Source organism: Pyricularia oryzae, chromosome 3, assembly GCF_000002495.2.
Source record: "Pyricularia oryzae 70-15 chromosome 3, whole genome shotgun sequence".
Taxonomy (NCBI): Eukaryota; Fungi; Ascomycota; class Sordariomycetes; order Magnaporthales; family Pyriculariaceae; genus Pyricularia; species Pyricularia oryzae.
The window spans coordinates 743,011-758,255 of NC_017849.1; the positions used below are offsets into that span (position 1 = coordinate 743,011).

A 15,245-nucleotide genomic window follows, 5' to 3' on the forward strand; every position below is an offset into this window, starting at 1 on the left:
CTAGCTACAGAACCAGCACCTCGGTCTAGTTGTTGAAAACGCCTGTCAAAAGTTTCATTCTGAATGCAGGCTACTTCCTTTGGATTAGATTATCTGGAAATAACTGCGGGATGGAGATGTGAATTGCTTCTGAGACCTTATATATCTCACGTATTCTAGATTGATTGACAAGTTATTAATTAGTACTACACTTTCGAGGTGCTGTTGGTGTCATACTGTCACCAGAGAAAAGTCACTCACAGCCGAGCAACTGGCAATGACTGGCTAGACTGGACGTCATTGAGGGGCACTGCGACACGCTTGGGGACTGTGGGGAACATTTGATGTACCACTGCCCGCTAACATGCTAGCAGAGTGACTTAGCAACTCCACTTTTCCTACCAATTTTGACTGCAGCATCACCTGAAAACCGTCCGTTCCAGCTGTCCGTGCCGCGTCCCCTCACCACCACCCAAAGCTGACCTGTGCCAGCCAGTTACGCAGGTTACGTGCTCCCTGCCAACCTTACTTACTCCATCGTCCACCCAGAGCAGCGAACGACACAACACGGCTGCAGCTGCTACGGGTCATGCAACCCGGACCAACTAGCCCGGCGAAGAAGACTGGACCTGCTCTTGCTTAGAATCCTCCACTTCGCAAATTTATTACCCGTACAATTTCCACGATTATCGCCGCCTTCTGCTGCCTGCAGCCTCGCTTTGGCACCTTCCTGCCCACTTCAAGGTACCTTACATGCCTTTACACTTAGCGAGTTAGACTTTGTTACCGACCTGGGTCCCTTACGACTGATCCGTCTTGCTACGATTGCTATTTCAGCGTGCACCTGGCTGCCCGCCTGAGGGAGGCGGAGCGACAAACGACGAGGCAGAGCCAAGTCTGTCCGCTGCTGACTTTTCAGGATACGAAACCACTACCTGACGTAAATACCTACTCGTCAACCCATTTACCGAGGAAGAATCATCCCCCATACCTACCTTACATACCCAAGGGGTATCGGCAGTAAACTTAATTTGAACGCAACTGCACCCCGCAAGGCGAGCTCAGCAAGCTACCAACATGGTGAGTTTGTCCTGCCGCTGTGTCAAGGTCATCACTCAGTATCGTGCAAAGCAGCACACGCACGTATTTGCATGTTCGCATGCGCTTGAGCTCGCCGGTAACCTCAACAGGCGGCACTCGGAAGACCTTTTCATGCTTGTTGTCCCGCAATACGACCGGCGCCAGACATGGCATTGCTCGATCACCTGTGGAAGACGCTCATACTGCTTGTCGCTGCTATAATCACGATCCTTCGTTCAACACTCACTAACCGAGGTCGCCGCAACGCGCAAAAGCAGGACCCCGATTCTCCCAATGCCATGATGGTGGACCCTATCGACAATGCTACACATGTCGTCGATGTCAATGGCCCGCTCGAGAGGGACTCAGTAACCGAGATCACGCCTGATACCCTCGCCGATGATGCTGAGCCGACGTCACCCATGCCTTTAGCCACCGACTGTACGTTACTTTACCTGCGCCGAGCCGGACACCGAAACACACTGTTGAATCTGCAGACAAGATGAGCTGACTAACCATCTTGGCGCGAATAGTTGAGGCTATCAAGGAGCTTGTTATGACGCCGTTGCAGGAAGAGCCTAAAGTCTTAGAGGATGCCTATAACACATGGACAGTGGAGAATTGGAGAAGCTTGTCTAAGAAGGAGCACGGCCCAATATTTCAAGCAGGCGGGTTCCCATGGTACGCGCAACCCTTCATCCAGGATGCCTCTTAGAACCAACGAGAGGTCAGTGCTGACAAGGCAGTTTACAGGCGCATTCTACTCTTCCCCCACGGTAACAATACGTCAAACGTCGCGATATACCTCGAGCATGGTTTCGAGCCGGACAAGATTCCAGAGGACTGGAGCTGTTGCGTTCAGTTTGCGCTTGTGCTTTGGAACCCTAACGATCCTTCCATCTATGCGCATCACACGGCACACCATCGATTTACCAAGGACGAGGGTGACTGGGGCTTCACGAGGTTTCAAGAGCTTAGTAAACTCTTCAACGTTCCCTATGATGACGCTACCCGGCCGCTGATTGAAGATGAGACGGCCAACATCACCGCATATGTGCGAATCCTGGAAGACGAAACTGGTGTCATGTGGCACAGTTTCGCCAACTACGACTCCAAGAAAGAGACGGGCTATGTCGGTCTCAAGAATCAGGGCGCCACATGCTACCTCAACTCGCTGTTGCAGTCCCTCTACTTCACCAATGCTTTCCGCAAGGCCATCTATCAGATACCTACAGAGCAAGAAGAAAGCATAAATAACAGTGCTTACACTCTCCAGCGTTTATTCTACCAACTGCAAACCTCGTCAAACGCCGTGGGTACAGCAGAGCTTACCAAATCCTTCGGATGGGAGACGCGGCACATCTTCGAGCAACAAGACGTGCAAGAGCTCTCCAGGAAGCTCATGGAGCGCATGGAGGAGAAAATGAAGGGAACCGACGCCGAGAATCTTCTGCCTGAGCTCTTCAGTGGCAAGATCAAAACTTATATCTCTTGCATACACGTGAAATACGAATCGAGCCGGATCGAGGATTTCTGGGATGTGCAGCTGAATGTGAGCAAGATGGGCAACCTGCTTAACAGCTTCCAGGATTACGTCTCTGTCGAGAAGATGGAGGGTGAGAACAAGTATTTTGCCGGTGACGAGTACAAACTGCAGGAGGCAAACAAGGGCGTTATTTTCATGGGTTTCCCCGACGTCCTGCACCTGCAGCTCAAGCGTTTTGAGTATGACTTTACCAAGGATGCCATGGCGAAAGTCAACGATCGCTATGAGTTTCCCGAGGTGTTTGACGCTGCCCCGTACCTCTCGGAGGATGCCGACAGGTCGGAGCCTTGGATTTACCAGCTACATGGTGTGCTTGTGCATAGTGGTGACCTCAATGCAGGCCATTACTACGCATTTCTAAAGCCGGACAAGGACGGCTGGTTCTACAAATATGACGATGATAAGGTCACCAAGGCGACCAAGAGGGAGGTACTCGAGGACAATTTTGGAGGACCTTTCCAGTACAGCAACGGCATCCGCCCACAAGGACAGAAGAAAGTTGCTATGAGGCCCAACAGTGCATACATGTTGGTGTACTTCCGTCAATCTCGGCTTGACAAGATTTTAACGCCAGTCACGCACGAGGATATCCCGCGTCACATTGGTAAGTCGACTTTGAGTTCGACGATTAGTTACAAACGTGTTTGCGCTAACTGATGGCTAATTTGACAGAAACCGGATACCTTGAGGAGGCGTCCGCTAGGGAGGCGAAGAGAAAGGAGCGTGAAGAGCAGCACCTCTACCGCTGGATCAAAGCCGTCACTCCGTCTTCATATCAAGCACATAACGGGTTTGATCTGACGAACTTTGATGCGGTATCCTCACAAACAACAGACCCTTCACCGGGTGCCCCCAAACTATACAAGGTACTTCGGACGGCAACCATGGAACAAGTCACTGAAATCATTGCCAAAGATCTTGGGCAAGATCCCGCGAGAGTCAGGCTATGGTTAATGGTCGGCCGTCAAAACAAGACAGTTCGTCCTGACCAGCCTATCATGGACTTGCGGCCGACATTGGATGAGACCTATTCAAGATTAGCGACTCAGAGAGAGGATTCCTTGCGACTGTGGGTTGAGTTTGCTGAAGAGATGGGTGAAAATGGAGAGGCCGCTTGGCCAACATACCAAGGCCCCTCGCCCACAGGTGTTATCTTTAAGAACGACTTGATCCTTCTTTTCATCAAGTGTTTTGACGCAGAGGCACAAACTCTTACTGGTCTTGGTCATGTGTACATCAGCAGGGAAAAGAAGGTGGACGACCTAATCCCCCACATTCTTAAGAAAATGGGACTGGAGAAGCTTCCCAGTGATGAGAAGATACTCCTGTGGGAAGTAAGTATGACTGATGATGGAGGAGCGAAGCTTGGTTCCTGTGCTAACCTGACCACAGGAAATTAAACCCGGAATGATCGAGAGCCTTAAGGGAAAGCAATCGCTCAAAGCCGCCGAGCTTCAAGACGGAGACATAGTGTGTGTCCAGCGCAAGAAGGACGCTGGTTCACAAAACTTCCTGGAAAAGAGGTTAAGCAGTGACACCCGTTCAACTGATGACACGTATGTGCAATTCTAGAATAACGTAAACTTCCTCTCGACACTCTACTGACACATTTCTCGGGGTAGGTCAAGAAAGACGGAGAACTTTGAGGACGCGAAGGAGTACTATGAATTCTTGGTCAACAGGAAAACGGTCAAATTCAACGCACATCCCACAAAGTGTGACCCGAACGAGTACCCACCGTTTGAGATGGTCCTCAACTCTAAGATGACGTACGACCAACTTGCAGAGAAATTGGGCGAACGCCTTGGAGTTCCAGAGACGCACTTGAGGTTCTGGACTCTTCACGGAACAACAGGACTCCCCCGAACAGCGGTCAAACGCGGACCGCAACAGACTCTGAATACTATTCTCAACCCTGCCGGATTCAGCCAGTTGAACTCGGCGCAGCGCAATGATGCCCTTTATTTTGAGATTTTGGATATGAGTCTTGCCGAGCTTGACACAAAGAAGAATGTTAAGATCACCTGGCTCAGCGAAGGAATCGTCAAAGAGGTAAGTGATCTGCTGACATCGTTGTGAATAAAATTCTTTGGGGGCGTCCAGACTAACGATGGCGTTCAACCAGGAGCACTATGATTTGCTTGTAACCAAGAGTGGTGTTGTTGAGGATATTATCGAGTCGCTCGTCAAAAAGGCCAAGCTTAAGTCAGAAGAAGAAGGTGGCGAGATCCGTTTGTATGAGGTCAATGGCCACAAGTTTACAAGGGAACTTCCGCGCGAGTATCCAGTCATAAGCCTCAACGACTACCTAACTCTGGTTGCCGAGCGGGTACCAGAGGAGGAGGTGGACGCCAAGGATCAGGGCCAATTTGTTTATGCTTTCCATTTCCAGAATGAGCCCAACAGGATGCACGGCATGCCGTTCAAATTCCTGCTCAAAGCGGTCAGTAAATTTCAATCCCTACATCGCATTACCAATACAGGTCCTGACTGACACCAAATTCACTGAAACAGGGAGAGCCGTTCTCGGAGACCAAGAAGAGGCTTGAGAAACGGACTGCTATCCGTGGTAAGAACTTTGAAAAAATTAAGTTTGCCATTGTACGCCGGTCGTCATACTCAAGGCCTCAATACATAAACGATGGTAAGTGATGGTTCGCATGGCATTTTGCTTATCTCGCCATAAGCAGTCGATGCTAACCATTCTCGCAGACGATGTGTTGTGGGATATCCTTCAGCCGGAAGACGAGTATCTGGGTCTCGATCATGCAGACAGATCCCGATCTTTGCGCAACGGCGTTGGCGACCTCTTTTTGAGGTAAACAGGCATGGGAATCCCATGATAAACATGTTGACTCGATTTCTCTACTGGTGTCAATAGTGCCATCCTACTCCTACAAGGATTGCCAGGGAAGCCATCGAAACTCGTATCAAATTTCCATAACAGTGACACATACCACAAATGTCACGGATCAAGAAACCTATGGCTTTTTCTTTTCTTTCTTTCTGCAGACACATTGGACTTCTCGCTCTTATTTTCACCAAAGCTTGCCATGATAGTTCGCGTCTTTCGCTCATTGGATTCTTTGGCTCCGAGTACGAAGTACATGAATCACACATTGGAGTTGATGCGGCCATAGATGATGGGCAAAGACAGCGAATAGCAAATCTTGAGGACTCTTTCTCTTCTCCTGGGAGCATGATATCTGGTGCAAGAGGTGTTAAGAATTCTGTTGCTTGACTGTCGAACAGGAGCACATGTTTGCCAGTTCTTTTCATGTCTGCATTCTTTCAGTCGGCTGTGTGCAGCATGCCGTAGTTGCGTCGTTTCTTGTTTTATTTATGCTGAAGCGGAGTAGAGAATACAGAAATTATGATTGGGGGTGTTGATAATGAGCATATGCATGATTCAGGGAAAATATATACCTACCTACCAGTTATGAGATGGATTAGCTTGGAAACGAACGGATGAGTCTAAGTCTAGGTCTAGAACTAGAATTAGTCCTAGGTCTAGTCTAGTCTGGTACACATGTTAACATTTGCTTGATGGTTAAGTACATAAAAAAACAATCGCAACAATGTAACCATGCGACAAGTTCCTAGAGAGCTGCTAGTCTAAGTTGAATCCAGATGATAAAATGTCTAGGTCGCAAGCTAGATCCGGGATCGTACTTGCGGAACGGGGCATTGACAGCTTTGATTATCCAAAGTGGGCCCCGTTGAACGCGCCAAGCCGGGCCCGACGAGGCCAGGGTCTCGCGACCAGAGCTCCGCTGCTTAAACCAGGCGGCGAGTCGAGGCAGAAATTATTTCGCCGTGTACTGGGCTGGACTGGCGCAAAGTTGCTGGGCGCCGACACCAACTCGATAAGATCACGACTTGTTTCAATAGTGGTCACTTTGCTGCTAATTACATATTGAAACTCTCAATTATCATCGTTTTTGCCCGCTCGTTATTTTTATTGGCAATATAAACATCGGCGATAAGAGCTCAAACACCCACTTCCATAATGAACTTCCCAGGCTCTTCAGGCCTCCCCGGCCGGGGTCCGGCGCCGGATCCGAACGAGGAGCAGATGAAGAAGGTTTGTGCATACTTGCTGCAGTCTGTTACAGATTTCAGACTGACTAACTAGTTTCCATTAACATCTTGCAGTTGAAATCTTTTGGCGAATCATGTGCAGCAAAAACGGTCATGTCTGGCGTCGCCGGTCTAGGTCTTGGTGCCGTCTTTGGACTTTTCATGGCTTCGGTACGCAGTCCCACCATCCAAACTTTCTGAATCTCAGCTCGCCCTACCCGGCAAGAAGAATGAGAGAGATGTTATTGGGACAGAAAACTAACCACAGCCAAAAACAGATGGCATACGACACACCCTTCCACCACCCGACGCCCGACGCCGCCAAAGCCGCGGCCCCGAAGCCCCCGTACGCCGCCGGCACGGGCATGGTGCTGCCGCGCGGCAACTACAGCCCGCCGACCATAACACCGCCGCCCATGTCGTCGCTGCCGATGAAGACGCAGATCGCGGCCGGGTTCCGCGACATGGGCGCGCGGTCCGTCAGCACGGGAAAGAACTTTGGCAAGGTCGGCGCCATGTTCTCGGGCATCGAGTGCGGGATCGAGGGCCTGCGCGCCAAGAATGATGCTGGCAACGGCGTCGCTGCCGGCTGCGTCACGGGTGCCATCCTCGCCAGGAACGGCGGCCCGCAGGCTGCAGCCATAGGGTGTGCGGGTTTTGCGGCTTTTAGTGCCGCTATTGAAATGTGGTTGAGGAGTCCCAAGGATGAATGATGGGCTTTTCTTTTTCTTTTTTAGCCTGTTGGCGGGGGAGTGTTGCAGCGGACTCCCTGGAGACTTGGTGTTGACGACGCAGAGGAGAGGAGGAGGGCTTCCACGTCATGGCTTAGGGCCGTGTTCTTGCATCGCATCGGCGTTTTTCTGTTTTGGTCTGGGGATTTGAAAATGATCTTGAGGGAGGGACCTTCATTCCTTGCTTGGGATGGATGATAGATATAGAGGCTGTATTTCTATTTGGGCATATACATCTCCACTTGGGCCCCGGAAAGTTTCGAGGGCATTTGTACAAAGTAATGTACTATTATAATATAGAAGTTTCAAAACGAGGATTGGAGATGAAGAAATATTAAAAGTGTTGTTCATTAAGTGAGGACATATTCCGCTGCTTGGTCTAATCTAGCAGTCCAAGAACTCCCAAAAAAAACAAACCGACATAAGAAATTGAAACATGCGATCCTTTGCCCCAGGCTAGTCTCGCTCTTGTGATCAAAGCCGTGACCCAGTAGACACCCGACAACTAAATGAAATACACCTCAGTTTTCAGGAGCCCAGATGTAGAGTATTGAAGCTTTACAGAATGTTATCCCAGAAGCTAGGTCCTCTTTCCTTGCGCGGCTCTGGTGGCGAGAGTACCACGGTATCCCAAGTTTCCACACCATCAATGAAAAGGCGGTACGTCAAGGTGCTCTGTTCCCCTCCGGCCATGTTCTCCAATGTGATGGCTCCGAATTTAGAGTTTCCCTTGTTGATGTATCTAGCAAAGGGGCGAGCAATTAGTAGCTGCAATACATACCTTAGCGAACCAGGTGCGGACGTCGCAAACTTACTTGATCTCAATATCCTCATCGTCAGTTTGACGATAGGTCGGGATTGGCGAGTAGAACTGGCTAAGCGGGCTTACGGAAAACTCGTGAACAGCTGAGCTTTCGGGCCACTTTGAGCCAGCTGGGGGAGGAAACTTGGTAGCGGCGAACTCATGCCTGTCGCCGGACAGGACAACAACGCCCAGGCCACGCGTGCCGACTTCCCACATGGCCTCAAGAATCTTTTGCCTCTCGGCGAGGAATCCACCCCACGTGTCCTGGGTGTTAACGCGCCAGTTCTTGGTGAGCGGGACTGACGATGCTACAATCTTCCACTTGACCCCCTTAGGCTCAGGGCGCTGTAGCCAGTCCAATAAATCCTCAAGTTGCTCTTTTCCAAGCATCGTCTTCTCAGGGCTGTCATAAGGCTTAACCAAGTTGCTGGAGCGATATGTACGTGTGTCAAGCATAAAGAAGCTTGCTGGCCCCTGTGAGAACTCAAAGTACGTTACACCTGCCCTTGCTGCCTGAAGACCAGCCTGACGGGCGGGTGGCGGGTTAACAGCCGTCTGATAGTGGTGCCAAGGGTCAACGGCGGCCTCGTATACGCCTGTTTTGTTGGCGTGCCAGTCATTGGCAATTTCGTGATCGTCAAGGACGTGGATCCAGCTGAGATTCTGCCCTACACCGGACCAATCGGGTGATGCGTAGACCTGGCGATACTCCTGCCTGTACACATCGACGTGGGTGCCCCAGCGCTTCGGTACGTCAATGTATATGAAGTCGCCGAGGAACAGCATGAACTGAGCTCCAAGGGTTGGTAGGACCTTGGCCAAGTGCCTCATTCCGGGAATCGCAAGTGCGTGGTCTGAGGGGTTGTACGGTAGGCGCTGAACTATGCATGAGGTGGAAAGAAAAGTGAACTTTCCGTTGAAGAGGTCAGGAGATTGGCCTGGCTTTGGCGCAGATGTGAACTCGCCAGAGTGATTGTTGGATGTCTGCCACACATAGGTGCGCTGCTTAGAGTGGCGCAATGGCGCGGTGAGGACTGCGGTGTAATCAGTTTCATTCAAAGTCCAGCGGACACCTCCCACACTCTGCCAGGTCGACATCTCGAACGGTGGCTCAGGGTCTTTAAGACGGATCTGGAGGGTGACGGGCATCTTCGTCTGGTCGGGTTCGCGGATGAGAAACTTGGCTTCCGTGTCCGAGACGTGACCAACTCGGACAAAAGAAAGGTCCTCAGTCGAGTAAAGATGCTCCCGGAACAACCGGTCCGCGACCATGCCCACTAGCAAGATGTTGACGACGAAGGTGAGATAAGAAGCGAGGGGAGAGCGAGGATTCGGCCTCCCGCCAAGAAGGGTCCGCCACAGCTTGTACGGTTTCTTCTCGATCACCTCATGAATCTCAACCTCTTCAGAGACAATTTTGACCTTTCCATTTTCTTGCTTGACGACTGGAGGAGACGTGATAGTTGTGTCCCTTACAACCACATCGTCGGCGATATCTTTTTTATATCCCGAAATAAAGCTGGGGACATAAATGGCGAATAATCCAAAAACCACCGCTGGGATGAGGGGCAGAAGACCCCATCTGAGAAAGAAATATGACAGAAACCTCAAGGCTACCGAACTGACGGCTGCAGTCCTGGTTTGAAAACTCGCCATCGTGACGGCAAGGTTGAATACTTGTGATTTAATCCTTGCAGATAGTAATCGTGCGATGGATGGAGGGACTGTGAGGGTCGAGGGAGGAGAGTGTGTGAGTGCACCTACACGCACACAAGCAATCAAGCAAATCGGTGCCTGACACAAGACTTGACTCGGCTTCTCAATTGAGGGTTATGAGGAAGACGGTAAGAAAAAGAAAGTGCAGATCACAAAATTTGTACTAAACATGCGATACGTTCCAAAGCGTACGGTGGTAGGTCTAGGTGCATTGATAGCATGCAACCAAAGGTTTAAGCAGGGAGCCGCGCTGCAGCAGGGAATCCTGTGGAATCCGGTCTGATTAGTCTAGAGCCGTGACCGAGGGAGTGATGATATCACCAGCAGGCATTCATTATTGACGGGCAGTGCCTTCACGTGCCAAGAAAAGTACGTACCCAAGGTACCTTGCCTTGCTTGATAGATCCCTGCTTATTACATAAGCTACTGACAAGGGAGGGGTTTGCCGGCGATGTCCCACAGTGCGTAAAGTGTGAAAGCTTGGCGTACAGGGGAAGCTGCGACAACTGGCCAGAAGTTGAGTACGTACCTAGAGAGGTTTTGGTTTGAACAAGATTGCCGCGACGTCCCACGCCATTGCGGGTTTGCGACAACAAAACGAGACCACGATATACAAACGCCCCCGACCCATACAATGCAGCTGTTATTATTTACATACGGGCTCTTTGCCTGGCTTGCTGCACAAGCTGCCGCAACGGCCCTCACATATAAGCTGCACGCGAGCGAGAAGGCGTGCTTCTATACAGCTGGCAAGACCAAGGGCGAGAAGATTGCCTTCTACTTTGCGGTATGAGGAGCATACGGTCCCCAAACCATGCCGGCGTGGAATGAGCAATCAGACTGATCAGGATCAAACAAACAGGTTCAATCTGGTGGCAGTTTCGATGTCGACTACGAGGTTATTGGGCCCACAGGCAAGGTCATTCTCGATGGCGAGGCGGAGCGCCAGGGCGACTTTGTCTTTACCGTCAACGACATTGGAGAGTACAGGTTCTGCTTTAGCAACACCATGAGCTCATACGACGACAAGGTCATTGACTTTGAGATTGCTGTGAGTTGCCCGGGCCCAGCCGCCATCGGCCACGGATGACTTGAGGATGTGGATTGGAATACTGACGACATAATTGCGCGCACCTCAGGTTGAGAACGAAGCCCGCGTAGGCCTCCCGTCCAAGAAGGGAACGTCACCAGAACAGACAACGACGCTCGAGGAGTCGGCCTTCAAGATCTCAGGCCAGCTGTCGTCCATCACCAGGCACCAAAAGTACTTCCGTACACGAGAGAACCGCAACTTTGCCACTGTTAGGAGCACGGAAAAGCGTATTATCAACTTCAGTCTGATCCAGTGCGGACTGATTGTTCTGATGGGTGCGCTGCAGGTGTTCATCGTTAGGTTCTTTTTCCAGGTATGTGGTCGCCTTTCCAAAGGACTACCGTGTCTCATATTGCTTTACTCACGCTCGAGTCAATTCACTGACATGGTCTTTTGGACTTTAGGGTGCAAGGAAAGGATATGTATGATCTGTTTTCTTTTGACTGGTGGTAAAACTTTCGCTCGGGGCCGTTTGTTTAGGAGTACAGCAAACAACCGGTGCAAACGGGCAGGTCTCGAAATACTCGAAAATTTGTGTCGTCTTCTACAATGTATGTTGCAGACAACATGCGCTGCGGTTATGGAAAGGAATTCTAGAAGCCTTTTGGGAGAGTGAAGCAAGCGGGTTCACTATAGGCATTTTGGTACTCTCAAGCTATTCAAACAAGTCTCATGAAGCCTTGCCTGTGGCTGCTGTGCATAGTACAAAATTCCCTACAAATGTCTGGTTATTCATCCGATCCGGAAGCGAGTCTTGAAAAAAATCAGATTTAAGTTATGCTCTAGCTCTCAATTGCCTAAACAACCGCTTCTTCAAGCCGGTTATGGTAGAACAATGAAGTATGTAGTAGATCAGCTTCAGTGACGCGCTTATCTAAGGCCCGATTAACGCATATCTGTCGACCGGGCCCACCTTTTCAATCGCGCTAGCACCAGCCAGGCTGCTGCCAAGGTGAACTTTGAACGCGGCAGTCCCAAAATTTCGTGTACAATCGTTCGCTTGCGTTGCTAACTTTCCGACCACAAGCCCCAACTCATCTCGTGCATCATTACTTGGGGCTCATTGTCGGTTACCACTAGAGACCCGTCGACTCGATCAGAAATAATGTCGACAATTGCAGCCGGGCTCGCGCGGGCGCTTCCCAAACCGAAATACACAGGCGAAGATGAAGAGGCACCGACACATGGGCAGCAGGCACGCGGCCCGCGGATTCTCGGCCCGGGCCAGCTCGACGAGACCCAAGTGGTGCTGAAAAGGGCCGGACCGCCACCGTACGGCCAGCGGTCGGGATGGCGGCCGCGCAGCCAGGAGGACTTTGGCGACGGCGGCGCGTTCCCCGAGGTGCCCGTTGCGCAGTACCCTCTGCAGATGGGCAAGAAGGGGGCGACCAAGAGCAACGCGCTGGCGGTACAAGTGGGCTCGGACGGCAAGGTCAAGTACGACGCCATCGCGAGGCAAGGACACAGCGACAGCAGGGTCATCCACACTTCGTTCAAGGACCTGATCCCGCTGCGGCAGCGGGCCGAGGCCGGCGACATCAACCTCGAGAGGCCTAGCGAGGAGGAGGTTGCCGCCACCACGGAGAGGACCAAGAACGCGCTGGCCGCGCTAGTCAGCGGCGCGGTGGCGGCTCAAAAGCCCAAGAATGTCAACGTGGGCCAGCGCAAGGACGCGACCTTTGTGCGGTATACGCCGGCCAACCAAATGGGCGATTCATCCAAAAAGCAGGACCGGATCATGAAGATTGTAGAACGGCAACGGGATCCGATGGAGCCTCCCAAGTTTAAGCACAAGAAGATTCCGCGAGGCCCACCCAGCCCGCCGCCGCCCGTCATGCACTCGCCGCCGCGGAAGTTGACGGCTCAGGACCAGGAGGACTGGAGGATACCGCCGCCAATCTCAAACTGGAAGAACCCCAAGGGTTTCACGGTACCGCTGGACAAGCGTCTGGCCGCCGACGGGAGGGGTCTACAGGACGTCACGATCAACGACAAATTCGCACAGCTATCAGAGTCTCTGTACGTCGCCGACAGACATGCACGTGAGGAAGTTAAGCAGAGGGCGCTCATGCAGCAGCGCCTGGCAGAGAAGGAGAAGGCCCAGAAGGAGGAGAATCTGAGGCAGCTGGCACAAAAGGCGAGGGAAGAGCGTGCCGGTGCCGGAAGCAGACGACGGTCCAGGTCTGGCAGCCGCAGCAGCCGATCCTATTCGTCTGGCTCAGACAGCGAGGAATCTGACATCCGAGAGCGTGAGGAGGCAAGGAAAGAGCGACGCAAGGAGGAGGAACGCAAATTACGACAGTCTAGGATGGGAGCGGAGAGGAGAGTACAAGTCATGGCACGGGAGCAGAACCGAGATATTTCTGAGAAGATTGCGCTGGGACTCGCCAAGCCCACGCAGTCGTCAGAAGGCATGTACGATTCTCGACTTTTCAACCAATCATCTGGTTTCGAGGGCGGCATCAACGAGGACAACCCTTATGACAAGCCGCTTTTTGCTGTTCAGGACGCCATCAGTAGTATCTACCGGCCCCGTGCGAACAACGATGATGAGGACGAGGCGGCTGGCGATGCGGAGATGGCCAAGATACAAAAGGCGAGCAGATATGGTGAGGTGCTAGGCCGAGGTACATTCTCCGGTGCCGGGGATGTGGAAGCCCGAGAAGGTCCAGTGCAGTTCGAAAAGGATGCTGCAGGCGCGGACCCTTTCAATGTGGACAAGTTCCTGTCCGAGGTCGAACAGACCGCGTCATCAAAGAGGGGTTATGGTCTGCAAGACTCGAGCAACGATGGCGGCAGGCCGAAGAGGGCTAGGGTGGAGGACGACGATTGAAACTTGTTTGAAAACACTATAGGGCTCTTGCAAAGGCATTACTTGTTTAATGGGACCAGCCATGAATTGATACTATTTACAGATCATTATGGGTAGCAACGCTCTTGTCTGATCTTACCAATCCCTTTTCCTACGAGGGCTAAACACAGTGTTCTCATCGCAGAAAAGAGCCGTTCGTGGATGAAGAAAACATGTTATCCGTATCAGCATTCTTCGTCAAGGGCTTACGGGCATTTTAAACTCGTACTCCTTACTCTAACGTCATCTCTTGTCGTGCCATATCGTATCGTGTCAAGCCACACTATCTCGAATCTCAAAAGATCGACAACTGTGTAATTGGGCAAAGCTAAAGTAACTTGCACTCTTTTTTTTCCTGTTGCTCTGGCCCAATCCTTTTCATTCAACGTTTCTTTCGCGGTTGGTCGTTTGTTTTGAATCGGAATGATCGAGTCGTGCACGACCGTCATGCACCGGCACGATGAATCAAAAAGCTCCGAGTGAGAGGGGGGAGAGAGAGATTGACACAGCAGAAACAAAAAAACAAAAACAAAAAACCAGTAACCGCATAAACGGCCTTTGACGATGATTCAAACAAAAGCAAAGAGGTGCCCAAGTTCAGATGGTAGGGACGGGTTCGCCTTGGGCCGCAAAACGAGGATAAAACAATGACTGGTGGGACCTCGACTCGACGTGGACCCTCCTTTCTGGTTCGTATCGGCGATTCTGAAGTGTTTCTTTTGCAATTCTCGCCCGGCGAAAAGTAGTAAAACTTCCTATCCATGTCACATCCCGGTCGCAATTTTTGCGATGGCAGGTCAAGTATGTGGGACGAGATGATAAATGTTGGTATTATACTTGGTACAAGTTGAGCTGGCGTATCTTAGGATGGGGGGTCGAGAACCTACAAGTGGCGAGCATGAAAGGAAAGGAAAGGAAAGCCACCAACCAAACACACTGCATCATAATTATGAGCCTGACTGACCCGAGTCGTACTCTGAAATATCAAGACCGAGTGTTCTAGGTAGAGTACCCACCTGGCCTATAGCAAGATCAGCATACGAGTAGCTGTAAATTTGTGAACAAGTCATATAGATAAGGTAGCAGGTATGCATTGTACTACTGGTCCCGGCAGTCGTCAGTAAACATTATGCAAAACTCCAGCAAGTTCAAATCCAATTCATGACAAGCTTTTCTGTAGTCAGACGCATAAGGTTCAACAGAGCTGCACTTTTCTTCAGACGATGGACCTTTGGGTTGAAATGCCTTCTTCACCAATACCCAGCAAAACGTTTGGGTAAGGTAGGTCAAAACCAGTTCCCCCCAGCTCATGACATAAAACCGTCCTGAAGCTTTGAGGATCCTTTGCACCACATTATCGTACC

The 15,245-nt window shown here is 51.1% G+C and overlaps 5 protein-coding genes across 5 annotated transcripts; 4 read left to right on the forward strand and 1 right to left on the reverse strand.

Moving 5' to 3' along the window:
• Positions 1 to 464: 464 nt before the first annotated feature.
• On the forward strand, positions 465 to 6,211 carry MGG_07468 (ubiquitin C-terminal hydrolase). The gene is made up of 10 exons (XM_003711324.1): positions 465 to 1,059; positions 1,335 to 1,500; positions 1,593 to 1,740; positions 1,813 to 3,209; positions 3,278 to 3,939; positions 3,998 to 4,161; positions 4,228 to 4,657; positions 4,731 to 5,048; positions 5,120 to 5,249; positions 5,318 to 6,211. Exons 1-10 carry the CDS (start codon positions 1,057 to 1,059, stop codon positions 5,425 to 5,427), a joined length of 3,528 nt encoding a protein of 1,175 aa, XP_003711372.1. The 5' UTR covers positions 465 to 1,056; the 3' UTR covers positions 5,428 to 6,211.
• A 228-nt stretch (positions 6,212 to 6,439) lies between these two features.
• Positions 6,440 to 7,754, forward strand: MGG_07469 (mitochondrial import inner membrane translocase subunit tim-22). Its single transcript, XM_003711325.1, has 3 exons — positions 6,440 to 6,689; positions 6,761 to 6,856; positions 6,964 to 7,754. Exons 1-3 carry the CDS (start codon positions 6,615 to 6,617, stop codon positions 7,396 to 7,398), a joined length of 606 nt encoding a protein of 201 aa, XP_003711373.1. The 5' UTR covers positions 6,440 to 6,614; the 3' UTR covers positions 7,399 to 7,754.
• Positions 7,715 to 10,244, reverse strand: MGG_07470 (uncharacterized protein). Its single transcript, XM_003711326.1, has 2 exons — positions 8,232 to 10,244; positions 7,715 to 8,158 (listed from the first exon to the last, which is right to left on the reverse strand). Exons 1-2 carry the CDS (start codon positions 9,875 to 9,877, stop codon positions 7,975 to 7,977), a joined length of 1,830 nt encoding a protein of 609 aa, XP_003711374.1. The 5' UTR covers positions 9,878 to 10,244; the 3' UTR covers positions 7,715 to 7,974.
• A 166-nt stretch (positions 10,245 to 10,410) lies between these two features.
• On the forward strand, positions 10,411 to 11,849 carry MGG_07471 (uncharacterized protein). The gene is made up of 4 exons (XM_003711327.1): positions 10,411 to 10,724; positions 10,800 to 10,988; positions 11,077 to 11,343; positions 11,435 to 11,849. Exons 1-4 carry the CDS (start codon positions 10,572 to 10,574, stop codon positions 11,456 to 11,458), a joined length of 633 nt encoding a protein of 210 aa, XP_003711375.1. The 5' UTR covers positions 10,411 to 10,571; the 3' UTR covers positions 11,459 to 11,849.
• A 147-nt stretch (positions 11,850 to 11,996) lies between these two features.
• Positions 11,997 to 14,081, forward strand: MGG_07472 (pre-mRNA-processing protein 45). The gene has a single exon (XM_003711328.1). The coding sequence runs from the start codon at positions 12,136 to 12,138 to the stop codon at positions 13,861 to 13,863; it is 1,728 nt and encodes a 575-aa protein (XP_003711376.1). The 5' UTR covers positions 11,997 to 12,135; the 3' UTR covers positions 13,864 to 14,081.
• The last annotated feature ends 1,164 nt before the right edge of the window (positions 14,082 to 15,245 follow it).

Excerpts from the sequence above, each read along its gene's own strand:
- MGG_07471 (XM_003711327.1), top strand. The coding sequence starts at position 10,572 with ATGCAGCTGTTATTATTTACATACGGGCTCTTTGCCTGGCTTGCTGCA. Across the intron at positions 10,989-11,076 it reads TCATTGACTTTGAGATTGCT|GTTGAGAACGAAGCCCGCGT; the intron begins GTGAGTTGCCCG and ends CGCGCACCTCAG. Across the intron at positions 11,344-11,434 it reads TCGTTAGGTTCTTTTTCCAG|GGTGCAAGGAAAGGATATGT; the intron begins GTATGTGGTCGC and ends TTTGGACTTTAG.
- MGG_07472 (XM_003711328.1), top strand. The coding sequence starts at position 12,136 with ATGTCGACAATTGCAGCCGGGCTCGCGCGGGCGCTTCCCAAACCGAAA.
- MGG_07470 (XM_003711326.1), bottom strand. The coding sequence starts at position 9,877 with ATGGCGAGTTTTCAAACCAGGACTGCAGCCGTCAGTTCGGTAGCCTTG. Across the intron at positions 8,159-8,231 it reads GATGAGGATATTGAGATCAA|ATACATCAACAAGGGAAACT; the intron begins GTAAGTTTGCGA and ends CCCCTTTGCTAG.
- MGG_07468 (XM_003711324.1), top strand. Across the intron at positions 3,210-3,277 it reads GGATATCCCGCGTCACATTG|AAACCGGATACCTTGAGGAG; the intron begins GTAAGTCGACTT and ends CTAATTTGACAG. Across the intron at positions 5,049-5,119 it reads TCAAATTCCTGCTCAAAGCG|GGAGAGCCGTTCTCGGAGAC; the intron begins GTCAGTAAATTT and ends TCACTGAAACAG.
- MGG_07469 (XM_003711325.1), top strand. The coding sequence starts at position 6,615 with ATGAACTTCCCAGGCTCTTCAGGCCTCCCCGGCCGGGGTCCGGCGCCG. Across the intron at positions 6,690-6,760 it reads ACGAGGAGCAGATGAAGAAG|TTGAAATCTTTTGGCGAATC; the intron begins GTTTGTGCATAC and ends AACATCTTGCAG. Across the intron at positions 6,857-6,963 it reads TTGGACTTTTCATGGCTTCG|ATGGCATACGACACACCCTT; the intron begins GTACGCAGTCCC and ends AGCCAAAAACAG.